This window comes from Eptesicus fuscus, chromosome 1 (assembly GCF_027574615.1).
Source record: "Eptesicus fuscus isolate TK198812 chromosome 1, DD_ASM_mEF_20220401, whole genome shotgun sequence".
Classification (NCBI taxonomy): domain Eukaryota; kingdom Metazoa; phylum Chordata; class Mammalia; order Chiroptera; family Vespertilionidae; genus Eptesicus; species Eptesicus fuscus.
The window spans coordinates 104068272-104095886 of NC_072473.1; the positions used below are offsets into that span (position 1 = coordinate 104068272).

General features: G+C 41.3%; 1 protein-coding gene and 1 pseudogene across 2 annotated transcripts in view; one reads left to right on the forward strand and one right to left on the reverse strand.

The window, feature by feature from the left end:
- FGF13 (fibroblast growth factor 13) overlaps positions 1–7301 on the forward strand; it is a 665129-nt gene extending 657828 nt beyond the window's left edge. For both annotated transcript variants that reach the window (XM_054727791.1, XM_008159154.3), the window contains 2 exons: positions 4419–4617; positions 5923–7301. In XM_054727791.1, coding sequence (XP_054583766.1) covers positions 4419–4617; positions 5923–6059 — 336 coding nt within the window. In that variant the 3' untranslated portion in view covers positions 6060–7301. The remainder of the gene's footprint in view (positions 1–4418; positions 4618–5922) is intronic.
- Positions 7302–14947: 7646 nt separating this feature from the next.
- On the reverse strand, positions 14948–16264 carry LOC129149426 (nuclear prelamin A recognition factor-like; annotated as a pseudogene).
- Positions 16265–27615: the final 11351 nt, after the last annotated feature.

Consider the following 27615-nt stretch of genomic DNA (forward strand, 5'->3'; position numbering starts at 1 on the left):
ACTGGTAATCATCTCCAGATTGATCAAAGGAGGTTGATTCCTTGCTATATGTACCTGGTATCCTCAGAAAAAGGCCTCCCTGATTAGGGTCAAATCCAATTTGTTATATCTATGAATCACTGCTGAGACGTAGACAAATACAACTGCACCCTTTTTCTTTGTGTCCACTTCTTATATTGGGTGGGATGTTCATTTTTCCACATTTCATAGAAATCAAGCCTCTTCTGCCTACTCATTCCAACACTGGATAAAATGACAGTGTCATGCACAGAGAACAGAACACTCCTTTGGTTGTTTCTATAGTCTTTTTTTGCCTCATTTCCCTACCTTTCTACTGAGTTTTTTAGCCTAAATTTAGTGGTGATGACTAAGAAATTGCCGGGATATGACAGAGCATTTAATTCATTGAGTCCTTCCTTGCCATTTCCTAATAGTTGTAACAATTGCCAAGTTTTTCCTCCTAATGTTGTAGGAATCTGTTATTTGTAACATATACTAAGTAATGCATGCAGGATCTGTCAGTACCAGTTCCTTTTACATACAGCTGATTTCATTATATGATTTAGGGAAATTCCCTACAGACTTTTTACTAGTTATTTCAGAATCCTGGAATTTGCAATGCAAATTTGCAATCTCTGAAATTCAAATCCTATAAACAATAATCTGGTGGTCTGCTCTGTGCTAGGCAACATGAAGATGGAAGTTGGATTCAGAAATAAGACAAGTCCTCTGCCATTTGGAGCCAATTTAGCATCTTCCTGAGTCACAGGGCCAAGCTAGAGATCTAGCTAGAGTTTGTGAAGGCACAAATACAAGTTCCCTGAATGAGAGAGATCAAATATGATTCCAGAGGCAGTTATATTTGAGTAAGACCTTGAGGGATGAGGGGAAAGCCAATAGGTGGAGAGATTGAAGAATGACATTCTAAACAAAGGAAATGAATGGCATCTGTAAATGCACAAAGACACACGATTCTGTGATAGAGGATGAGACTGAAGGCATGGTTGTGATTGAATTGTGGAGAATTTTCAATGAAACATCAAGTTATCATCCTTACTAGAGGCATGGTGATACCATCAAAATTTCCTGAGGAATTGCCCAGCCAGTGTGGCTCAGTGGTTGAATGTTGACCCATGAACCAGAAGATCACAGTTAGATTCTCAATCAGGGCAAATGCTTGGGTTTCAGGCTCAATCCCCAGTAGGGGGCATGCAGGAGGCAACTGATCAATGATGTTTCTCTCATCAATTTTTCTATCTCTCTCCCTTCATCTCTCCAAAATCAATAAATATATAATTAAAAAATAATTTTTAAAATAGTTCATGATGAATTGAACTTTGTGTTAGTAAGGAAATATTTTAGCAGAAAAGAACAGTTAGGAGATTATTACAGCAGGCCAGTGAAAAGGTAATAAGGGCACAAACTAGAGGAGTGACAATGGGAATGGAAGGTCAAGATCATAGACTGAAGAGCAGGTGGAAGAACATTAAGGTACCCTGAAGTTTTAAGTTTTAGCAGTTGTCAGGATGGTGGATTCTAATTTACAGAGATAGGAGACACAAAAGTGGAGTTTAGTAGCTTTGTGCTTCAAATATTCTTCTTTTTCTGTTTTGAATTCCTACCCATCCTTCAAGGCTCAGCTACAGTAATACTGTCTCTGTAAAGTACACCATTCCCCAGTCCCCCAATCAGAACTGAGTCAGGCTTCCTCTCTTTTCATGCAATAACTTCTTTATTCATCCTTTTCTGCACTTCATGGCAGCAAACCCTGTGTCCAGGTTATTTGGTTATATTTCTGACTCCTAAAACGACATGGTAAGCTTTTGGAGGCCACATGCTATTTACCTATGCATTTTTAGTACCACTCAAGCATATAATGGATTGCCAGAAAATTCATATAAATAAATGAATAAATGGATTGATGCTGCGATCACATAAGACATTAAATGCAGCCCTTTTTTGGGACCTGCCTTAGAGCACACAATGATCTCACCTCATCATTTTGTAGTCAGTCACATAGTATCTTGATATGGCTACGAAGAATCACTTGTCTGAATGATATGTGTTATTCACCGTATTTACTTTTAAATGATTTCTGACTCTTTAGGAAACTAAAATTAACTCTCCAATGATAACATTACCATCCCCCAAATGGTGATTTAATTCCCAATGACTTTTAGCAGTGTTCTGTGCAATTGCCCTCATCACTGGAGGGAATGTAGAGACTTTGAGTCAAATTTCTTTATAGGCATTTCTTGGCTTTCCCTATGTTGAGAATTCTACAAAGAGGAGTTTTCGTAGCCCATCATTAGAGCACTTTGTTTCCTATCACATGATAGTTTCTCTGGATGTAATGTTTATTCTTGTGTAGGTTGAATTTGTGTGAATTTTTTGAGGATCTATCAAGTGTGCCCCAGGCAGAAATAAACCGAAAATATTATTCCAGTCTATGAACTCTGCAGGCCAGGTGGGAATCAATGAGATTGCTGAGATTTTTGTGGATTCCCAGAAAAAAAAAAGAAAAAAAAAGTTCAATTGTTTAACTGTCAGAGAAAGGCAGCCTCAACTTGAGGAATCTGCCCCCTTTTTGCTTAAGTGACTCTCTGAGAGTGCTTTAGATCTTGTTGTTGAGGTAGTGTGCATTGCTTACAATGATATCTCATATGAAAGTGAAGGAAGGTAGGACCATGGAGGCATTGTTAAGAAAAGACTGGTGTCCAGAAAGCTTGCAGTATTTTTACAAGGTAGTTTATTTTAAGTTTTTTATTAAAAGTTATTCCTGATAACATCTCAGCAAAAGAGCAAAAATCTAATGGTTTCCTTGGTGCCCCTGTTACATGTAGCTCAGTTAACGTTTTCTTCATTATCTTACACTCCAAGTGGAACCCTTGCTTCTTATGGATTACTTTGGGATTAAAATTTGCTGTTCATTTTATTTTGCTTACAAATGGCTATTTTAATATATTTTATTGATTTTTTTACAGAGAGGAAGAGAGAGGGGATAGAGAGTTAGAAACATCGATGAGAGAGAAACATCGATCAGCTGCCTCTTGCACACCCCCTACTGGGGATGTGCCCGCAACCAAGGTACATGCCCTTGACCGGAATCGAACCTGGCACCTTTCAGTCTGCAGGCCGATGCTCCATCCACTGAGCCAAACCGGTTTCGGCACAAATGGCTATTTTAATAGATGTTTATTGCATGCACACACATACACAAAACTTGAAAGAAGGTTTTCTGTTTTTTTTTTTTTGTTTGTTTCTGAAACAGTTGGGTCAAGGAACTCTTCATTTGTATGGACAACTCTAAAGAAAACATGGTCAAGCATGTGGCAGAATATCACATTCCAGGATTGAGAGTCCCTTGGGCTGTTCTCTCATGTCTACTTATAGAATTACTGTAAATTCCTTGCTTCTATATTGATTTGCTTGTAAACTTTACTGTAAGGCAAGGGTGAGCAGGAATTTTTTTTTTAAATCAAGGTCTAATGACCTAAAGAATAATCAATTTAATAATCAATTTGGTTTACCTAAAAGTAAAAGGGAGTCTTTCGTTATAGCATCCCTTTAGAAATATAGGCAGCCAGCATTGTAACACAGATTTCCATCTTGGGCAATTGAAAATTATAGTTTATAGTAATTGGAGAATCTATGAAAAGTAAGTACAAGGACTGAATATTTATTTTCTCATATTTAATCCCAAAGTAAACAAAGCTCCATATGACAGCTTTATGCTTATCCTACCTAATAAAATGGTAATATGTAAATTACCATCACTCCGCTACGCCCATGATTAGGCCAGAGGGAGGCGCAGGGGGCAGGACTCGGGGTGGCCGGGATAGCCAATTGGGCCGGCCTGATGCTGAGCTCGCGTCGCCAGTGGCGGCGCGAGCTCAGCGTCTGTGCCATGGCTGTGCTGCGGAACAGAAGGGGCCTCTGGGGCAGCGAGCTCATGTCCCGCGGCGGACCATCAAAAGCCGGAGGCTTCTGAAAGGCCTGGTGCACCAGCAGACAGGCACCCAGCTCCACCGCGATCGAAAGCGAAAGCGTGTAGGGGACCCTACACGTGCATGATTCAATCATGCACTGGGCCTCTAGTCTTTTTTATATTTGGCTCTTGTATTTGTCTGATGTATTACACTTATGTGGCTGCTTCTAATTTTTCCATTACCTTACTACAAAGAGAGCTAATCATTGATCAATGGTACTTGCACTTCGTGCTTTTTCTAAATTATCACACAAAATACTATATATAGTCTTGTTTTCCAATGATAATAGTTTATGCTATTAAAATAGAGCACTAGTCACACAAGATTTAACAAATAATGTCCTTAACTTCCGAAGGGCAATACCACATGGTTCTCCATGAAATCCATAGCTGCAAATATTGAGTTTTAGTTTATTTACTTTTCTTGTAGGAACATTTCACACCTGAGTGTAAATTCAAAGAATCCGTGTTTGAAAATTATTACGTGACATATTCATCGATGATATACCGCCAGCAGCAGTCAGGCAGAGGGTGGTATCTGGGTCTGAATAAAGAAGGAGAGATCATGAAAGGAAACCATGTGAAAAAGAACAAGCCTGCAGCCCACTTTCTGCCCAAACCACTGAAAGGTAAGCTCAATGTTATAGGAGCTGGGATTAAATGAGTATGTATTTAAATCATTCCTTTTTCACACTTTTGAAAATGGAACATAATTCTTCTATATTCAGGCTTTTATATAAAAATTTAGTAACAGTTTAAACACTTAAAAACATTAAACTGCAACAATAGCATCTAATCTTTTGATTTTAATTTTTCCATTATATATCTAGATATAGTAACACCTTACTTATATGGAACTAGTTTAATTGATAGCTCAGGACAGCCAAGAATCTCAAATTATGCAAGATTGATCCCTGGGCAGAAAAACAGATGCTTAAATGTGTGTATACTTAACATTTATCAGAAAACTCCTTGGACATTCCCTAAGGGCCCAACAATATTGTCTCAACAATTTTCTTTCATAGTTTTATTTTTCAGTCATTATTAGCAGATTAGTAGCAAATTAGAAAAGGTAGAGGATAGGAATGGACTGCAGAGAATAGGGATGTTAAAAGTAGTGAGACATGGTTGAGAAAGACTAGAAAATGCAGACAAAGCAGAGCAAGACCTCCAAGAGGTTACTGGCCTAGGGTTCAATTCTGGGTTTCAAGTAGGGCAGACTGCCCGGTCAATCAGCATAGCATTGCTTCACAGCACATTTTTCTGGAACCAGTCTACTTGGATGCAAAACCCAGCTTTACCCTTTACTAACCGGATGGTCTTAAGAAGATTATTGCCACGTGTGTGCCTCAAGCTCCACGTCTGTAAAATATGGATAAGAGTAGTATGTCAGAAGATTCTTACACAGATTACAAGAGTTAATGAATACGAAGCACTCAAAACAGTATCTAGTACATTGTAAGTATTCCATTAACACAAGCTAGTACTATTATTTAGAGCATAACAATAATCATATTTATCATTTTTTGCATTAAGAATTGTGTTAATATTTAGACTCCTTGGGAGTTTCATTTTAAATCATGATAAAAATCTGCATTTTAAAATGTTTTTAATATTTAGCTTGCACAACATGCTCTAGATCATGTTTAAACTTATAAGAGCTTTATTAAATGCATTTTTCAATAATCCTCTCATATATATATATATATATAACCATAAGTAATGGAAATTAGGCATTAGAATTCTTTACATACTACTTCACTAAGATTAGATTTTGCTTAGTCTGATCCAGTTCACTTCTGACTGAGTCCTTGAAGGCAGCATTTTTCATGTTTGGCCTAAAATGTGGAAGCCTAGTAACTAGAAGAAAAGTTGAGGGCCAGTGTGGTGTGCCTATTTAAAGACCTTTGACACCCTCTTTCTGTGCTTTTCAGTGGCCATGTACAAGGAGCCGTCACTGCATGATCTCACGGAGTTCTCCAGATCTGGAAGTGGGACCCCAACCAAGAGCAGAAGTGTCTCTGGAGTGCTGAATGGAGGCAAATCCATGAGCCACAATGAATCAACGTAGCCAGTGAGGGCAAAACAAGGGCTCTGTAACAGAACCTTACTCCAGGTGCTGTTGAATTCTTCTAGCAGTCCTTCACCCAAAAGTTCAAATTTGTCAGTGACATTTACCAGACAAATGGGCAGAGTTCACTATTCTATCTGCCATTAAACTTTATCATCCATACTAAAGCCCCATAATTTAGATTGAGCTTGTGCAAAAGAATGCTAAGCATTATCAGTGAACTAAATCCAGGAGGACTGCTCAATTTTCTCATGATCTCACTTTAAGTTTTGGGATGACAAACCACAATCATTTCACAGCACTAATGCTGATAAAAATTTGCCCTCCAAAAAAGAAAATTTAAAAGACCACAATTGCTCTTCAAAAATAAAACAAAATTAACTGCTTAAATGTTTTGTAGAGGCAAACAAAATTATGTGAACTGTGTTGTTTTCTTGGCTTAATGTTTTCTATCTATGCTTGATTCAACTGTATTCTTTACTTTGGTATAGTGCAACTTTCTGATTTCTGAAATTCAGTGGTTCTATTGACTCTGTGTCACTTAATCCAAATCAACCAAATTCAGGGTTGGATCTGAATTGGCATCTCAGGCTCAAGGTAACAGTGTTCTTGTGATTTTACCACATTTTTTTTTTCGATTTGTAGTACTCTGGTAAAGTTCTTGTGCTGTACTTTGTGCATAGAAATTGAATTGTATTGTCAACCCCAGTCAATAAATATTACTTAAACAACAAAAAAAAGATTATCCTCAAGTTTAGATTTCTCTTAATTCCATTTGTGTTATCATGTTAAACTATTGTTGTGGCTTCTTATGTAAACACAGGAATTGTGGAACTGTGATATTGTCTTTTGTGTTGTTAAAATAAGAAATGTCTTACCTTTATGTGTATGAGTCCTCTTGTCACTGTATTTGGCACGTGAATATTATGTACAAGGAAATATTAAGACTGGTTACCCCTAAACAACATATACTTATACTTGCTTCTGGAAAAGTGTTTAAGACTTAGCTAGGTTTCCATTTAGATCTTCATATCTGTTGCATGGAAGAAAGTTGGAATCTTGGCATAGAGTTGCATGATATGTAAGATTTTGTGCATTAACAATTGTTAAAATCTGTGTTCCAAAAATGGACATAGCATGTACAGGCAGTTTTCTGTCCTGTGCACAAAAATGTTTAAAAAAGTTGTTTAATATTTGTTGTTGTATACCCAAATACGCACTGAATAAACTCTTTATATTCATTCAAAGAAAAATTCTTCAACATGTCTTTATTGAATGTCTATTACTTACAATTAACTGTTGTAGAAACTGGAGTTAAATCTTGAATTATACATAAGGTCACTGCCCTCAGACAATCTACAGTCTAAATATTCATGTTAACATGAATACTCTTTAAAGAATGATTATTGTACTAGTTATTTTACTTGGACTTCAAATTGGAACAAAAATTCTCACTCCCATTCAGTGATGGAATTGCACAAATGAGACCTATGTTCTAGTATTCTCTCTGCCATCCACACTATTTTCCCTTTTGTTGCTCGTTTTGTAGGTAGAGGGAAGACAGATAAATAAACATCTAAAGTCCTTTCCACCTCTGAGAGCTGAAGGAAAATGTAAACATTTTTAATGTTGTTGACTATTCACTAGCTCCCCAAAGTTGCCATTACCTGGAAATGCATGCTTCAGGAGTAGTCATTATATGAAGGTAAAAGTAGAGGAATAGGTAAAACATAATTGAATGGTTCTTTTCAGAGCATCCATAAAATAGTTACTGGGGCCCCAATCAGCATGTTTTTGTACAGAGGGGAAGCTGCCCAATGCTAAGGTGTTTTAGCAGGAGCTCCAAGCCCAACCCAGTTCAGTCCCCTTGTGGTTCTATCTTAAGCCTTCATTCTGCCTGAGTTTTAAAGTCTACCTGCGTCCATTGGTTAGGCTTATATGCATGCATACAAGTCCTTTGGTTGATCTCTCCCCCTTACCCCCACCCTCCCCTACCTTCCCTCTGAGGTTTGACAGTCTGATCAATGCTTCTCTGTCTCTGGATCTGTTTTTGTTCATCAGTTTATGTTGTTCATTATATTCCATAAATGCGTGAGATGATGTGATATTTATCTGTCACTGACTGGCTTATTTCACTTAGCATAATGCTCTCCAGTTCCATCCATGCTGTTGCAAACGGTAAGAATTCCTTCTTTTTTACCGCAGCATAGTATTCCATTGTGTAGATGTACCACAGTTTTTTAATCCATTCATCTGCTGATGGGCACTTAGGCTGTTTCCAAATCTTAGCTATGATAAATTGTGCTACTATGAACATAGGGGTGAATATGTCCTTTCTGCTTGGTGTATCTAGCTTCTTGGGATATATTCCTAGAAGTGGGATCACTGGGTCAAATGGGAGTTCCATTTTTAGTTTTTTGAGGAAACTCCATACTGTTCTCTACAGTGGCTGCACCAGTCTGCATTCCCACCAGCAGTGAAGAAGGGTTCCTTTTTCTCCCCATCCTCGCCAACACTTGTTGTTTGTTGATTTGTTGATGATAGCCATTCTGACAGGTGTGAGATGGTACCGCATTGTTGTTTTGATTTGCATCTCTCAGATAATTAGTGACTTTGAGCATGTTTTCATATGTCTCTTGGTCTTCCTTCTGTCTTCTTTCGAAAAGTATCTATTTAGGTCCATTGTCCATTTTTTGATTGGGTTGTTTATCTTCCTTTTGTTAATTTGTATGAGTTCCCTATAAATTTTGGAGATTAAACCCTTATCAGAGATAACATTGGCAAATATGTTTTCCCATTCAGTGGGCTTTCTTGTTGTTTTGTTGATGATTTCTTTTGCTGTGCAGAAGCTTTTTATTTTGATGTAATCCCATTTGTTTATTTTCTCTTTAGTTTCCATTGCCCTAGGAGCAGTATCAGTGAAAAAATTGCTTCGGCATATGTCTGAGATTTTGCTGCCTGCGGATTCCTCTAGTATTTTTATGGTTTACAGTCTTATGCTTAAGTCCTTTATCCATTTTGAGTTTATTTTTGTGTATGGTGTAAGTTGGTGGTTTAGTTTCATTTTTCTGCATGTATCTGTCCAATTTTCCCAACACCATTTATTGAAAAGACTGTCTTGACTCCATTGTATGTTCATGCCTCCTTTGTCAAATATTAATTGGGCATAGCAGTTTGGATCGATTTCTGGGTTCTCTGTTCTATTCCATTGATCTATATGTCTGAGGGCATGAGTGGAGGGGTGGGGAGGGTAATGGAGGGATGAGGACACATATGTAATACCTTAATCAGTAAATAATTTTTTTTTAAAAGCAATGGGAAAAAAAGAAGGAACTTTTACCATTTGCAACAGCATGGATGAAACTGGAGAGCATTATGCTAAGTGAAATAAGCCAGTCGGAGAAAGATAAATATCACATGATCTCACTCATATGTGGGATATAATGATCAACATAATTTGATGAACAAGAATAGATCCAGAGACAAATGGTAAGGAATGGGGGGTTAGAGAGCAACCAAAGGACTTGTATGCATGCACATTAGCATAACCAATGGACACAGGCACTAGGGCGGTGGGGGCTTGCCTGGGGTGGGAATGGCTGGGGCGGGTGGGGGGGTCAAATGGGGAAAAAGAAGACTTATGTAAAACTTTAGACAATTAAAAAAATTTTTTTAAAAAAAGTCTACCTGCATGAAGTGTGGACTCAGGTGTCTTTATACCATATATCAGAAGTAGACTCATTCATCCCTGCCCCCTATTAAGTTTGCTAATTTTCATTCAGTAAAGAAAACAATGCATTCTCTTTCTCTTGGTCCAAGGACTTTAAGGTTTGGTTTATTGACTATTTTGGTTGCTGCTTTGGCTTTGTCATTGTTCACTAAGAGCATAGGCTGCTAGTGATAAACAAATCAGTACATTGGTGTCTCAGGGAAGCCTGGCATAAATAAGAGGTGGTCAAAATACTCTGGAAGAATCCTTTACTGCCAGCATTCTCCTTGAGCTGTGTCAAGTTTTGTTTGTTTGTTTTTACCAGAAGGGGGTGTTTATATAAAACAACAATCAAGTAGTTGCAAAAAAGAAATCTCTGTACAAGTGCTGATGCTTTCACACATCTTCATTGCACACACTTCAGTACCATTTCTTACGGCAGAATATATTACTCCTGCCACATGTTTGATAAAAGAGTAGTTTGGGAAAACACTGCAAAGACTATTGGCTCTCAAGCTGTTTGTAACACCAGAAACACCTGGAGGGCTTATAAGAAAGACTCAGATGGCTCAATCCCATCTCCAGAGGTTTTGATTGAGCAGGTCTGAGATGGGCTTAAGTCTGGATTTCTAACAAGTTCCCAGAGGATACTGAGGCTGCTGGACCTGGGGAACCACACTTTGAGAACCACTGGCATACACTAATTCCTGCTTTGGGGTTCAAAATGTGTTAGTATAATAAATTCTTAAAAGGCCTGTGTTATAGAGAGCAACCAAAGGACTTGTATGCATGCATATTAGCATAATCAATTGACACAGACACTGGGGCAGTGGTGGCTTGCCCAGGGTGGGAATGGCTGCAGGGGGTATCAATTGGGGAAAAAGGAGACATATGTAAAACTTTAGACAATAAAAAAGTGTCCTGTGTTAAAGTAGCCTGCTTAACTTTGAGAAATTCTGGGATAAATTATTGGCCATGAAGCCATAGTTGCACAGAGCACATATTAACACTGCAATAGACTAGTGGTGGCTCAAGCCTTTTATGGGTACCAGAATCACCTGTGGCATTTAGTTTGATTCCATGGTTTTAGGCTAGACCTGAGAATCTTCCGAATCTGATACCCACCACAGCTTTGAGAACCACTGCTCTGTCGCATAGCACTCCATCTCATGTTGTTACCACTATCTGTGAATGTATATCCAATCCTTGCATTGTATTGAGCATGAGGGACAATGGGGAGGACCCAACCACTTTCTTCAAGCTTCTTATCCTATCTACTAAAAGAGTAGTATGCAAATTGACCATACCTCCCCTACATCCACAAGCCACACCCACCAGCCAATCAGGAGCGAGTATGCAAATTAACCCAACCAAGATGGCTGCAGCCATGGAGCGAACAGGAGGCTTGGGTTTCCCTGGTAATGGAGGAAGCCAAGCTTCCCACACAACTTGTCTGGCCCTGGACTCCACTCAAGGCTACAAAATTTCAATTATAGAAGATAAATAAATCCCAACAAAAATGGCAGTGGCCACGGAGCAAGCAGGAGGCTTGGGTTTCCCTGGCGATGGAGGAAGCCAAGCTTTCCACCTGCCCTGGCCTGCCCTGGGCTCCACTCAAAGCTACAAAGTTTCAATTATAGAAGATAAATAAATCCCAGATACCAGGGCCTCCGCTTGGGTTGATGTGGGGCGTGGCTGGCCTGCAAACCACCACAGACCCCTCGCCCAGATTGCCCCATGCACCAAGGGAACCCCCACCCTGATCCAGGACACCCTTCAGGGCAAACCAGCTGGCCCCCACCCATGCACCAGGCCTCTATCCTATCTAATAAAAGAGTAATATGCAAATTGACCATGACTCCAACACACAAGATGGCTGCCCCCATGTGGTCAAAGATGGCCAGCAGGGGAGGGCAGTTGGGAGGGATCAGGTCTGCAAGGGAGGGAAGTTGGGGGTGACCAGGCCTGCAGGAGAGGGCAGTTAGGGGTGACCAGACCTACAGGAGAGGGCAGTTAGGGGCAATCAGGCTGGCAGGGGAGCAGTTAAGCATAATCAGGCTGGCAGGGGAGTGGTTATGGGGTAATAAGGCTGGCAGGCAGAAGCGGTTAGGGGCAATCAGGAAGGCAGGCAGGCGAGCAGTTGGGAGCCAGCAGTCCTGGATTGTGAGAGGGATGTCCGACTGCCCGTTTAGGCCCGATCCTACCTTGATCAGGCCTAAACGGCAGTCAGACATCCCTTGAGGGGTCCCAGATTGGAGAGGATGCAGGCTGGGCTGAGGGACACACACCCCATGCACGAATTTCATGCACCAGGCCTCTAGTAATTATTTAACAGCAAAACAAATGCCAGCTTTTTCCTCCAGAAGTTGTTTGTACCTGGAGAGAAACATACTTATTGCCATGGAATCCCTAAAGGATTGAGAGGGGAAGTGATCTGTTACACTCCTTCTCACCTTCCTTGCCCCAGTCCTGAGGCAGTCAAGCTCACTGAAGAATGTTTCAAAGACCACAGCTACATGTTTCCAAAATTTTCCAAGCATCCATTTTCTACATGAACACTTTGGGGAAATTTTAATATCTAATAGGACCATCTATCCATCAGCACCATCTGATTATATCCATTCTGTAATAAAATCAGAACTGATAACTATTTTGAATAGATATCATGCAAATGTGCCTTAGAAGCCTCATTTAGCTGAAATGTGTCCTCACTAGCACATTGATATTTCTGCCAACAGGCTTTTCAGGGCAATCTAGGCTTTTTCTATCATGCTTCCCCAAATTCTTGCAACCTCTACTCAAAGGCATTTCCACATTTTAGGTATTGATTATAGCAACACCCACATGTCAGTAACAAAATCTGTACAGGGATATGGCATTGGCATAATAGATGACGACTTCCACTCACCAAAATAAGAGGTACTCCAAATTATTAACCATATTTACAGTGACAACTTTTCATCACTCAGTATGCAAAGATGTAGTCTCATAGTTTGGCTTGATGCAGTGAGCTATCCCGGGATGAAAACACCACTTAGCCATGCTAGCTTTTTTTGTCACCTTGGGTATACTTTTTCCCACTAAGGATTGAGAAGGCTTTAGTGCACTCAACAGGATATATCTCTAATTCTGGGCTGCTTTTAGCTTTAAATGAAAAAAGAAAGGAGAAAAGTCTTAACTTAGTGAATCAGTATTTGGGTCTTTCATAGATAATCACCCAGGTCCTTTTTAATCTCTTAACATTATGCTGCTTTTTAGAGGTCAGCTTGAATTTGTTGCATAGAGAACAATTGTATATTCCAAATCAATCAGCCCTTTTGTTAATATCACATGAGTACCAAGTGTCTGATAATTATTTCATCACATTTACTCTGATAAAAAAAAAAAGTACATGGCATCACTTTCAGAATGTTCGAATTTCTATGTGGGCATTCTTGAAGCGATTTGTAACAGCTAAAATTTTGTCATATTGCAGGAAGTCTTTCTAGAACACATAGCAGGGATTGTTTTCAGTATTAGAATTCTAAAACAGGAAAATATCAATCTAATTTCTCTCTTTCTATTAATGCTTTTTCAAACACTATGCCTCTCTATGTCTCATACAATCTCTTTACAGGTGCACACACACACAGAGAAGCACCCACTAAAGGTGTCAGAAATGCTCTATTCTTCTGGGAGGATGAACATGTCTGTTCAGTAGGGAGACTTGGACAGTCATGTTAAAAAGCCAGGGCTCTCTGTCTTCTGATGCTATATTGCCAGATATGACACTTCTGTACATTAATGAGTATTTCCCACGTTTGTCCCACATGTCAGCACGTCTGTGCATTTTTTACTTTAAATAATTGTGTGCACTCTTAAAATAATTTGTTTCCAATTCTGTAGAGTTAACAATTAGAGTAAGAAATGTACACAGGTGATGATTGAGTAAAGCTCAGCTCTGCTTTTGGCTCAGTGGATATTTATTACCTTACTAGAGGCCCAGTGCATGAAATGGGTGGGGGGTCCCTCAGCCCAGCCTGTACCCTCTCGCAGTACAGGACCCCTCAGGGGATGTCCTAAGCCGACAGTTGGAAATCCCTCTAGCAGTCCAGGACCTCTCGCCTTACCGCCCGCCTGCTCACTGCTCCTTACCACTCAGCTCGCTGCTCCTTAGTGTTGTCATGGAGGCAGGAGAGGCTCCCACCACTGCCACTGTGCTCACCAGCCATGAGCCCTATCTTTCTGTGTGGTTGTTTGTGGGCCAACTGCTATCTTCCTTCTCACTTAGGGCGAGCAGCATGTGAGGGCAGAGTGCACTGTCATGGAATGCAGAGGGCTGCCCAGAGCTGAGGGGAGTGGCTGGGCCCATGGGGTGAGAGGTGGACACAGAGGAAGCTATATCACCCAATTGTGGGGTGGGCTGGCTGGCCATCATCTGCCTGACTCCACCCAGGGAGGGACCAAGCAGGGTGTCCACCTTTCCACTCTCCATCCTTCCATCTGTGACACCTGTCACCCTTGCCAGGCCTCCCCCAAAGTGAGTTCAGTTCAACCCCTGAATGTAAAAGGGCACGAGGGGTGGGGGCCTTCACTCCAGTGCCCCCTGATTCCCAGCGACAGGACCTGGTCGACAGGACCTGATCTCAGGACGGTGGCCACAGCTGCAGAACATAGATCTGTTTCAAGAAAAGTTGGGAATGCAGACTTTCGTATAAGCCCCTATTCCAAAAGGTGGCAGTTTATTCACATTGTGGCAAAGACACCTTCAAGAGTAACATAAGTGGGTAAAGTCAGGGCCAAACCAGTCCATTTTGTCATCCAATCTCTCTGAGGCATGTGGACAGAACCAAGTCTCAGCTCTTCGCAGGACACTTCGGGGGTTTTCTTAAGCCTAAAGGACAGTAGTCTGTCCCCATTCTTGTTCTTTGGGATTTTTTCATCATCGGATAAGAGGATACGTACATCAGGGCAATCCTCTTGAGATACAATATTCTAGTTTCACCCATGTGACAATGATAGTACCCCTCAGAGGGAGGGAGCCGACTGATGGGGAGCAGGGAATTCTGAAAACGAAAGCAATGACAGAGATGCTAAGCCTTTCCTTCACTTGTCTGACACCCCTCTTCAGGCAGCCTGTAGGTCGGGCACCTGCTGGACCTTTACCACTTGATGTCCTGGCAGGCTGCCCTGGGCCCTACTAGGCAGTGTGCAGGGCCGCCTGGGCCTGGGGGGAGTCACCTCCCTGCCCCAGCCACTCCTGGTACAACTCCTGCACATGGGTTCTTGTCTCTGGGGGCCACACTGGGATGGTAGCGTAGATGCCTTCCATCTGATGCAGCAGTGCCCTTTCTGCACACCCGTTGTCTGCCTGGGCCTGGCCCCTGCCACTTAGGCATTCCCGGCACAGGCCAGGACCTCCACGAAGTGGCAAGGGAACTTGCCTCTACATCTTCAGGACCACTTCTGGATGTTCCTAAATCCGTAAGCAGCCTCAAAGCGTAGCAGAACCTCTCTGTCCCTTTCAAGGGTGACCTCCTGGAAGTCTTTGTTCCTCAGGGTGCGGTAGGTGAGCACTCCCACGTCCTCATTGAACAGCTCCTTGGCCATGTGCCTGAAGATGTGTGCCAGGCACCCGTCGGAGCTGGCACCCTCATGGAGCCTCACCTCCTTCTCCTTCATGTCTCCAGAGTGTCCATGGCAGCATCATTCGAGGTGAGGTCACTTTGCTCCATTATCTGGACAATTTCACCCGAGGTTAACACGCAGTCAGCACCCTGGGAACTATGTAAAGCTGTGGGAACATCTTCTCAAAGGGCCTCCAGTTTCTTGTCATAACCCGGGGCCACAATGATGTGGAAAATCTTGTCTGGGGACAGGTTCTGCTGCCTGGTGAAATAATCCTTCACCAGAGAGCCCATGATCTGCTGGGGAGACTTGGCCTGCAGAGGTGGGGGTGATGGGGTGACCCAACCCACGCTCTGCATATTGGACCCAGCCTGGACAGGAGGAGGTCAGCATGGGTAGCTGGGGCTCTTCCTCATGGTGCTGGCAGTACCGACACACAAATTCCTTCTGACTCTCCAGGATGCTGAAGTCCGCAGCTATCTTCATGTCAAAGACAGTGTGCCCCAAGGCTTTTGAGAAAACCACAGAGCCTTCTGGATGCATCAGTGACACTGAGGCTGAATTTAGCAGCAAAATAAGGCAGAGACTAAGGACACATGGACACTGCCAGCACCTTGTGCTGTGAGGTATCACATTTCTTATTAAGGTTCAGAGTACAGAAGAAGTCCTTGGTGTTCTACTGAGAAACTTGGACTGCTTCCTCTGTGGTCACACAACTGTCACACGCCAGGCAGTCACTCAGAAATATCTTGGCATCGGCCAACTTATGGAATTCTCCCTTCTCTCTGTTCTCCTGAGCCGGACTCTGGACATTGACTGCGGCATTCTCTTTGTCATCGGTTTTTGTTTTTTTACTACATTCCTTCCATGTGCAGTGATCACACTTCATCTGGAGCAGGGTGGGAGGGGGCCAGGCTGGCTTAAGTGACCTGGAGGAAGCACAGGGAGAGCAGCCAGTCACCGCTGGTCACCCCTGGTGCTGCCGGCAGTATCCTTTCTTCCTTGTGGTGCATCTAGGGAGGGGAAGCGGCCGCGGTGCGAGGCTGAGTTCCAGGAGGCTGGCAGCGCTGTCGGGATTGTGCCAGAGACGCTGGTCCATTGGTGCCTGGCCTGTCCTCTGGAGATTGAACCTATAGGACTACTAAGGAAGCCAGTCCCCAGTTCCGCCCAGCTTCCACCACTGATTGATTGGAGTCTGAGGGCCAGGAGGAGGGACCAAGAAGCCTGCCTTCCAGCTGATCACCAGTCCCTGCACCACTCACTCCGGTTCCTTGTTAACCATCCCCTGATCAATGGGAGCCTGTGGGCCGGGGGAGGGAGCAAGCGGTCTGCCTCCCACCTGCTCACCAGTCGCTGCTGCCATGGATTCATTGGAGCCTGAGGGACCCCAGTTCCCTCGTTAGCCATCCCCTGATCAATGGAGCCTGAGGGCCAGGTGATGGACCAGTCGTCCATTCGGGAGTTATGGACCCTGGCTCTTTATATATATAGATAAGCTGTCAATGCTGCACAGCATGTACTGAGGCCTGCATAAAGCATTCACATAAGGATGAATGGATTGAGACTGAGTCAATCTTGCAAAAAAAAAAAAAAGAGAGAGAGAGAGAGATAGTCTAGGGCAGTGGTCGGCAAACTGCGGCTCGCAAGCCACATGTGGCTCTTTGGCCCCTTGAGTGTGGCTCTTCCACAAAATACCACGGCCTGAGCAAGTCTATTTTGAAGAAGTGGCATTAGAAGAAGTTTAAGTTTAAAAAATTTGGCTCTCAAAAGAAATTTCAATCGTTGTACTGTTGATTTTTGGCTCTGTTGACTAATGAGTTTGCTGACCACTGGTCTAGGGTTTAACAACAGGGAAATTTTCCTTACTGGGATTAATAAAGTGGAGTGCCAATTGGAAATAACTATTCAGTTTTACATTTTTCACTATGTAAATCTCTCCATCACTAATACCCCTGTACAAATTGGATGATTGCACCCAATTGTTATTTTCTTCTTTTAAAATTGCAAAACTAAAATGGATTAGTTCTAAAAGGCTGGCTGCACTACAGTTTTCCCTTTAATGTAAACCAGATGAGCAAAACAGCTTGAAAATGTTTGCATTTCATGGATCTTAGGGACATTTCAAAATATGTCACCATTATATTCACCAACATATTGAATGTCAACTACACAGAAAACAAAGGTGTGTGTGTGTGTGTGTGTGTGTGTGTGTGTGTGTGTGTTGTGGACTAGCAGGACACTAAATAAAGAGTCCTGTTTCCTACTCTCAGGGAGGTTTCAGGAAAGATAGTTTCAAATGCCCTTGGTCACAGGAATTACATACAAGGTGTGGCAAAATATGTTTGGAGCTGTTTGTGTGGAAAATAACCCAATAATTAGTAAATAATAATACAAGAATAAGCTCTGTGTTTCACGTATTCACAACTTGAAACCTACTTTTACCCCACCTTTATAATATGGTGACTAAACTTTGCTAGTAACCAAATACACAGGTTTTATTTCCTAGAAACTCTCAGTTTCTATCATCAAATTTAGTCAGATTATGATAAATGCTATAATACAATCAAATTACCAGAGGGAAAATATTGATTAGGGAAATTTCATAAGTTTCAAAGATGAGTTCATTTGAGTTGAGTCTCAAAAGATGAGTAGGACTTTAATAGTTAGAAAGGTAGTAGATGACTCTAGGCAAACACAAACAAAACAAATCCAAACACAAAAATCCACATTATAAGCCAAGGGACAGAGTCATGACATAGCACTGAGTGCCCAGAAAACATTATTTAGCCTAGTGTAACTGGACAATAGGAGTCAAAGTCCATGATATGCAAGAGATGTTTAGGAAAAGAATGATCTATCTGAAATGCTTCATTCATTTATGTCTCATGACCTGAAAGAGACTGTGAGTCACCTAGGTCTACATTATTGGGATGTCTCTGAAACCTAGTTGTTCTATGTGTTTTGCAGAAACCCAATAAGCAAAGTATTCTCTTCAGTAGGTGAAAACCAAAGAAAATTATCTATGAGCAAAGTATGATTCACAGCCTTGATTATTACACTGGAGTGGATCAGCCTTACTAAATTCTCCCTTTTCTATTGAACAATCTCTTCTCTGCCTGCTCTAGAAATAATTTGTCAAGCAATATGGGTTGTTAGACCAGTACAATCTTATAGAAAAAGAAAAAAACAGCAAGATGATGAAAAGAAAATATTTTAACATGAAGTTTATTTGGAATGTTTATGTCTCCAAAATTATTTTAAATAGTCTTTCTCTCCCTCCCTCTTCTCCTCCCCACCTCTTCCTTCTCTCCCCGCCCCCTCCCCCCCGGCTCTCTCACATACACACAATATTTGTATACTTCTTTGGGAGGGGGGCTAAATTTTTATATAATATAATATACAAACCTCTTAAGTGTATCAATTGATTTGTTTTGACAAAATCACACACCATGAAACCCAGACCCTTATCAACGTATAGAATATTTTATCACCACTGAAAGCTCCATAATATAAATATATCAGTTTATTTACCTATTTTCTAGTTGACAGCACCTGGGCTGCTTCCAAATTTGAGCTGTGTTGAATAGAGCATGGTTTTTGTGGAAATATACTCTCATTTCCCTTAGGTAAATGCCAAGGAGTGGATTTTCTGTGTCCTAGAGTTGATTTATATGTCACTGATCTCCCAGTACATCCCTCAGACCAGGTTCCAGATGATTCCAACTCATTGTTTCATGAAGAAATTTATATCATTGTAGAAAAGCTTAGTGCAATTTTAATTTTATTAGAATTTGGGAAATATGCACTCTAGTTCTAGCCCTCTCACTTGCCTGATGACCTTTAAGATAAGTCACTTCTCCTCTCTCAGTATTTTTCATTTGTAAAATGAGTGCTTTGGAATCAATGGTGTTTAAGGATATCCAAGTTATCCTAATGTAAGATTATACTGAGGGCTGATAAAGTCTGAATGTTTGTGTCTCCCACCCCAAATTCATATGCTGAAATCCTAACCCACAATGTGATGTTATTAGGAGGCTAGGCCTTTAGGAAGCTCTGGTCATGTGGGTGAAGCCTTCATGAATAGGATTAGTGTTTTATAAAAAGACCCCACAGAGATCCATCATTTATTCCTCCATGTGAAGACACAACAAGAAGGCTGGTCCCTGGAAGCAGTCCCTAGCATAACGGTGCAGGTACCTTGATCTCAGACTTCCAGCCTCCCAAACTAGGAGAAATAAATTTCTGTTGTTTATAAGCCCCCTAGTCTGTAGTATGTGTTATATAAGCCAGAATGGACTGAGACAAGGACCTTTTAGGTATCTGATGGCAGAAAGATATTTGAGCGAAATCCTTCCCTCAAAACACTGTACCAAGTAATTCCCAGTCCATTTACATATTAATTTGTCCCTGGATCTAGAACTATTCCAGCACTATGCCATATTTGGATATCAAACTCCGAAAGTAAAACCTCTCATAAAAACAAACAAACAAACAAAAAACGGTAAAGAGGGTGAAATATGCTATCCTTATTATCCAGGCTAAGAACCAAAAAGTAAACATTTTCCAAGAATGATGACCTCATCTGCCACACTCAGTCATACATTTATCACACATTTATTGGGTTCTTACTAAAGTCCACATCTTATATAGGCACTGAGAATATAAGGATGAAATAAATATGCCCCTCAATCTGTAAAATAATATGGTCAAATGAGAAAGACAGGATGGCTACAGATAAATTACCCTATTGACCAGAATGCAATCTAATATTTACAAAGTGTTACAGAACCATATTTTGATAAATTAGCAACTCATAGCAAATACTAAGGTTTATGCCACCAATTATGTAACTTGAGTCAGTTCAGTCCCTTGGGCTGTAGGGAAAATTCATCTGCCCTTTCTAACCTGGCATTACTAGCATGAGAACACATCAAAGATTTTACATTTTCTCATAACCAGGATTGTTCTCACAGAATAAAATAGAAATACAGTGGGAAAATGCCCTATATCTAAAACTACCCTTTAGTGAGGTTGAGAGATTATCATTCTGAAATGCACTACTAAACATTTACATAGTAAAATTTTAACAGAGACATATATACAAATAAGCAAACCTGTATTCCCACAACTTACCCTCTTTATTGCATCATCATTGTTCTTTACTCTATGATACCAGAAGTAGTGTTTGTGAACCTTTATTTGTGCCATGGTATTAACTCAAATTTATCTACCGAGGTTCTTTTCATTTCCTGATGACTAGATTTTACTCCTTCTCACCTCTTCTCTCCACATGAAGAAAGCTATAAGAATGGAGATGAGAGCAATGTTACAACTGTAGGAATAGTCACAAGTCTACTCTGATTGAGTTCTTTATATTTTTATCTTGAAATAATTATAGATTCATGGAAGATGCAAAGAGTACAAAGAAGTCCATGTGCTCTTTACCTAGTTCCCCCAATGTTAACAACTTATACACAACTATTGTGCAATATCAAAACAAGGAAATTGATATCTGGTATAATTAACAGGCCATATTTAAATTCCATGAATTTTACAATACACTTAATGTGTGTTTACGTGAGTGTGTGTGTGTGTGTGTGTGTGTGGTTTCATGCAAGGTTATCACATGTATAGATACATGTAATTACCAATGGTCATGATATGAAACCTTTCATCACCACAAGATCCCTTGTACTGTTTGCTATTTTGTTTTTGTGATTTTCCGTTTCTAAATTTTATTCCATGGCATAGCATTCCTGGCACTTTTGAAGTTAGACATAAAAGAAAACTGCATCCGCCGAAACCGGTTTGGCTCAGTGGATAGAGCGTCGGTCTGTGGACTGGAAGGTCTTGGGTTCGATTCCGGTCGAGGGCATGTACATTGGTTGAGGGCACATCCCCAGTAGGGGGCATGCAGGAGGCGGCTGGTCGATGTTTCTCTCTCATCGATGTTTCTAGCTCTCTATCCCTCTCCCTTCCTCTCTGTGAAAAACCAATAAAATATATTGAAAAAAAAAAAAGAAAACTGCATCCTACAAATTACAAGGTAGATTAGGAAATAACTTTTTAACTATTGCAAATAATCTTTATAAAATTGAGTGGACATTTTAATTGGGGGCCATGTTGTATATACAGTATACTTGTATACTTTTCCACCTAATATTCAGTGGAAAGGTATATGGCTATTTGAATTTTGAAAATATGTTTTAATGATTTTTTTTTTTTAGAGAAATAGGAAGAGAGAAGGAGAAAGAGAAACATTGACTTTTTTTCCCAACCTTGTTAGGGGAAAAAACCTGCAACTTTGGTATGTGCCCTGACCAGGTATCAAACCCAGTGACCATTCAGTGCACAGATGACGTTCAACCAATTGAGCCACACCAGACAGGGCTTGAATTTTATTTTTTAAAAGATTTATTTTTAATTTTTAATTACAGTTTACATTCAATATTACTTTATGTTTGTTTCAGGTGTACAGCATAGTGGTTAGATAATATTATACTTTACAAAGTGTTCCTCCAGATATTTTCAATATTCACCTAACACAATATATAGTTATTACATTATCATTGACTATATTCCCTATGCTGTACTTTACATCACTGTGACTATTTTATAACTACTAATTAGTACTTCTTAATCTTTCTTAATCCTTCTTAATCCTTCACCTTTTTCACCACGACCCCTCTCTCCTCTGGCAACCATTAGTCTGTTTGTTCTCTGTATCAATGAGTCTGTTTCAATTTTTTTATTTCATTTATTTTGTTCTTTAGATTCCAGATATAAGTGAGATTATATGATATTTGTCTTTCTCTGATTTACTTATTTCACTTTGCTGTCACAAATGGCAAGATTTCCTTTTTTTTTTTTTTTTTTACAGCCAAGTAATATTCCATTGTATATGTACCACTTCTTCCTTATCCACTGGTCTATTGGTGGGCACTGGGTTGCTTCCATATTTTGGCTATTGTAAGTAATGCTGCAGTGAATATAGGGGTGCATATATTCTTCCAAATTAATGTGTTGCTTTCTTTGGATATATACCCTGAAGTAGAATTGCTGGGTCATAAAACAGTTACAGTTTTATTTTTTTGAGGACTCTCTATACCATTTTCCATAGTGGCAGCAATACTCTGCATTCCCACCAACAATGTACAAATATTTCTTTTTTAAAGCATCCTCATCAATACTTGTTGTTTGTTGATTTATTAATGATAGCCATTCTAATATGTGTGAGGTGATATTTCATTGTGGTTTTAATTTGCATTTCTCTGGCAATTAGTGTTGTTGAGATCTTTTCATATGTCTATTGGCCATCTGCATGTCCTCTTTGGAGAAGCATCTACTCAGGTCCTCTGCTCATTTTCTAATTAAATTGTTTATTTGGCTGTTGAATTATACGAGTTCTTTATAAATTTTGGATGTTAACCCCTTACCAGACATATCATTGGAAAATATATTCTCCCATTCAGTAGGTTGTCTTTCCATTTTGTTGATGGTTTCCTTTGCTGTGCAAAAAAAATTTAAGTTTGATGTATTTCCATTTGTTTATTTTTTCTTTTGCTTCCTTTGCTGGAGGATTTATATCAGAAAATATAAATATATTTCTATGAGAAATGTCTGAAATTTTACTGCTTATATATTCTTCTAGGAGTTTTATGTTTTTGAGTCTTACATTTAGGTATTTAATCCATTTAGAGTTCATTCTTATATATGGTGTAAGAAGGTGATCTAGCTTGTTGTGTTTTTTTGGCATGTTTCTGTTCAATTTTCCCAACAGCACGTATTGTTCATTTATAGTCACACCCAATTCCCTTTCATTCTCCCTGTTCATAAAAGCTGGTACCCACTAATTTGCTTTCCATCTCTATAGTTTTATTTCAAAACTGTTATATACAGTAGAACCCCCTTATCTGCATGGGATATGTTCCAAGATGCCCAGTGAATGTCTGAAAACTTGCATAATACCTAACCTATATATACTATGTTTTTTTCCTATAAAGACATACTTATTATAATGTTTAATTTATGAGTTAGGGAATTTCATGAGAAGATTCATTCTTACTGTAAATTTTAACAACCTTAGCGTATGATTGTTTTGGTTTTTTTTCCACGTTAAGAACATTCACCTTTTCACTTAAAAGAAGCACATTAGAGCTTCTTTTTGGCATATCCAAATTGTCTGCATCACTACTATTGTACTTTGGAGACATTATTAAGTAAAGTTATAGTTACTTGAACAAAGCACTGTGGTACTATGACAGTAGATTTGAAAACCCAGGTGACTACTAAATGACAAGGGGGTGGAGAGTATCTGCAGTGTAGATGTGCTGGACAAAGGGATGAGTCACTTCCCGGTTGGGACGGAGCAGGGCAGTATAAGATTTTATCACTCTATTCAGAATTACATACAATTTTAAACTTATGAATTACTTATTAAACTTTTTCTTTCTAAAAATTTCCATTTAATATTTTTAGACCACAGTTGACCACAGTTAACTAGAATTGCAGAAAATGAAACCACAGATAAAGGGGTGGTTACCATAAATGCCATGATACGGTTTATAACACTTTCAGTTTGGTTTTTCTAAGTCAAATTACCTTGAGTTCCATCCAAGTTGTTACATGTATCAATAGTGCATTCTTTTCATTGCTGCATACTATTCCTACATATGGATATGCCATGGTTTGTTTAATCATCCACCTGTTGAACAACAATCATATTGTTTCCAGATTTTGACTATTACAATGATATTGAGGTCATCCCAGGATATAGAGGAAGAAGTTAAAAAGATGACTGTAATAAGGGAAGGAATGGTAGGTGTGAGGAATGACGCAAATGCAAACAGTTCATGCTCTTGCACAATGAAGCAGAAAAAATTGTGAAACAAAAATAAATAAGATCCAATAAGGAAAATACTTCTGAAGAAGGAAAGAAAAATTAATACAAATATGTGAAAATTTCATAGCAAAACTTCTTATTTTTATGATCAAGAAATCACGCATGCAGGAAAATAAAGTGAATATGAAGAGGAAGAAAAATCGGCTTATAGAAGACTAGAGGCCCGATGCATGAAATTTGTGCAAGAGTATGCCTTCCGTCCCCCAGCTGCCATCACCGGCTTCCCTCTGGCACCCGGGACCCAGGCTTCCCTTGCAGCCCCAGCTTCTTCAGGAAGGATGAAAGAATGCCTGGCCTAATTAGCATATTATGCTTTTATCATTATAGACTAGAGGCCCAGTACATAAAATTCGTGCATGGGGTGTGTGTCCCTCAGTCCAGCCTGCACCTTCTCCAATCTGGGACCCCTCGAGGGATGTCCAACTGCCCGTTTAGGCCCAATCCCAGGGATGTCCAACTGCCCATTTAGGCCTGATCCTAGAAGGATATCCCTAAACAGGCAGTCGGACATCCTTCTCACAATCCAGGACTGCTGGCTCCAAACTGCTTGCCTGCCTGCCTTCCTGATTGCCCTTAACTGCTTCTGCCTGCCAGCCTGATCACCCCATAACCACTCCCCTGCCAGCCTGATTGATGCCTTACTGCTCCCCTGCCAGTCCGATTGCCCCTAACTGCCCTCCCCTGCCAGCTTGGTCACCCCTAACTGCCCTCCCCTGCCAGCCTAGTCACCCCTAACTGCCCTCCCCTGCCGGCCTGGACCCCCCAACTGCCCTCCCCTGCACACCTGGTACCGCCCAACTGCCCTCCCCTGCTGACCCAGTCACCCCTAACTGCCCTCCCCTGCCAGCCTCATTGCCCCTAACTGCTCTCCCCTGCTGGTCTGGTTCCCCACAATTGCCCTCCCCTGCAGACCCAGTCTCCCCCAACTTCCCTCCTCTGCCAGCATGGTCACCCCTAACTGCCCTCCCCTGCAGGCTTGATCGCCTCCAACTGCCCTCCCTTGCAGGCCTGGTCCCCCCCAACTGCTCTCCCCTACCGGCTTGGGTACCCCCCAGCTGCCCTCCCCTGCAGGCCTGGGACCCCCAACTGCTCTCCCCTGCAGGCCTGGGTCCCCCCAACTGCCCTTCCCTGAAGGCCCGGTCACCCCCAACTTCCCTCCTCTGCTGGCCTGGTCACCTCTAACTGTCCTACCCTGCAGGCTTGATTGCCCCCAACTGCACTCCCTTGAAGGCCTATTCCCTCCCAACTGCCTTCCCCTGCTGGCCTTATCAGCCACAACGGCTCTCCCTTGCAGGCCTGGTCCCTCCCAACTGCCCTCCCCTGCTGGCCATCTTGTGGTAGCCATCTTGTGTCCACATGGGGGCAGCCATCTTTGACCACATGGGGGCAGCCATCTTATGTGTTGGAGTGACAGTCAATTTGCATATTACTCTTTTATTAGATAGGATAGAGGCCTGGTGCATGGGTAGGGGCCGGCTGGTTTGCCCTGAAGGGTGTCCCGGATCAGGGTGGGGGTTCCCTTGGGGCTTGGGGTGGCCTGAGTGAGGGGCCTGTGGTGGTTTGCAGGCCGGCCACACCCCCTGGTGACCCAAGCATAGGCCAGGGCTGGCTGGAAGCAAGTATCTGGGATTTATTTATCTTCTATAATTGAAACTTTGTAACCTTGAGCAGAGGCCAGGGTTCACCAGGGCAGGCGGGAAGCTTGGCTTCCTCCATCGCCAGGGGCAACCCAAGCCTCCTGCTCACTCCAGCTCTGTGGTGGCCGCCATCGTAGTTGGGTTAATTTGCATACTCACTCTGATTGGCTGGTAGGCATAGTGGAGTGATGGTCAATTTGCATGTTTCTCTTTTATTAGTGTAGATAGTGGAGCAAGGTTGCAATAAAATTTTCCACAGTATTTTTTGCTTCAGTAAGTTCTAAAAAATTCTCCATCAGAAAAGTGGTTTTGGTTTTTGTTTGATCAAAAAGTTTATGGAATGCTGCAGGCATTTCCCTTTTTTGATGGGTTGATAAAGCACATTTAATATATTTTAAAATCCTGAACATTTGTGTGGCAAATAAATCACTCAAATCTTATTTTTAAATCTAAAGCAATGCAAATTTATTTGACCATAGAACCACTTTTTTTATGTAATAATGATTGGTATTCTACATTGACAGAAAGTTGTTTTTGGAAATGTTAGACATAGTATTGAGGGAAATGTTTTGAGCCAAATATCATCTACCCAGGTAAGTTATTACTATAGATGTATTTTCTGAGCTTTTTCACAAATGAGAAAAGACCAAAATATATCTTTATATCCTTTCTGATTTTATATCTGATTATACTATATAATAAAAGCCTAATATGCAAATTGACTGAACAGCAGAATAACCAGTTGCTATGATGTGCACTGACCACCAGGGGGCAGACACTCAATGCAGGAGCTGTCCCATGGTGGTCAGTGCACTCCCACAGGGGGAGCACTGCTCAGCCAGAAGCCGGGCTCTTGGCTGGCACCTGGCGAGTGCAGCGGCAGTGGTGGGAGCCTCTCCCACCTTAGTGGCAGCACTAAGGAGCAGCAAACTGAGCAGTAAGAAGCAGCGAGAAGATGGGCAGTAAGGAGCAAGGGGTCCCGGACTGTGAGAGGGCGCAGGCCAGGTTGAGGGACCCCCTCCCCCATCCCAGTGCACAAATTTCGTGCACTGGGCTTCTAGTATATATATAGTTAACTAGAATTGCAGAAAATGATGTATATGATGTAAGCAGGTGATTCAGTTTTATTTATTTTTTTGCATGTATATATTCAATTTTCCCAACACCATGTACTGTTCTTATATAGTCACACCCAATTCCCTTTCATTCCCCCCAGTTGATTATATATATATATATATATATATATATATATATATATGTCTATTTCTGGACTTTCTAGTTTTTTCCAATGGTCTGTATGTTTATATCCTTATGACAATACCACTCTCTTGATTACTATAGCTTTATATTGCCTGAAAATCAGACCAAGTAGTTTCTCTAACTTCGTGTTTATTGAAAACTAGAGGCTCGGTGCATGAAATTCATGCATGGAAGGGGGGGGTCCCCTCAGCCCAGCCTGCACCCTCTCCAATCCGGGACCCCTTGGGGGCTGTCCGACTGATGGTTTAGGGGATTAGACCTAAACCGGCAGTCAGACAGCCCTCTCAAAATCCTGGACTGCTGGCTCCTAATTGCTCACCTGCCTGCCAGCCTGGTCGCCCCTAGCTACACCCCTGCTGGCCTGGTTTCCCCTAACTGAGCCCCCTACCAGCCTGGTTGCCCCTCACGCCCTCCCCCCCACCCCCACTGGTCTGTTTGCCC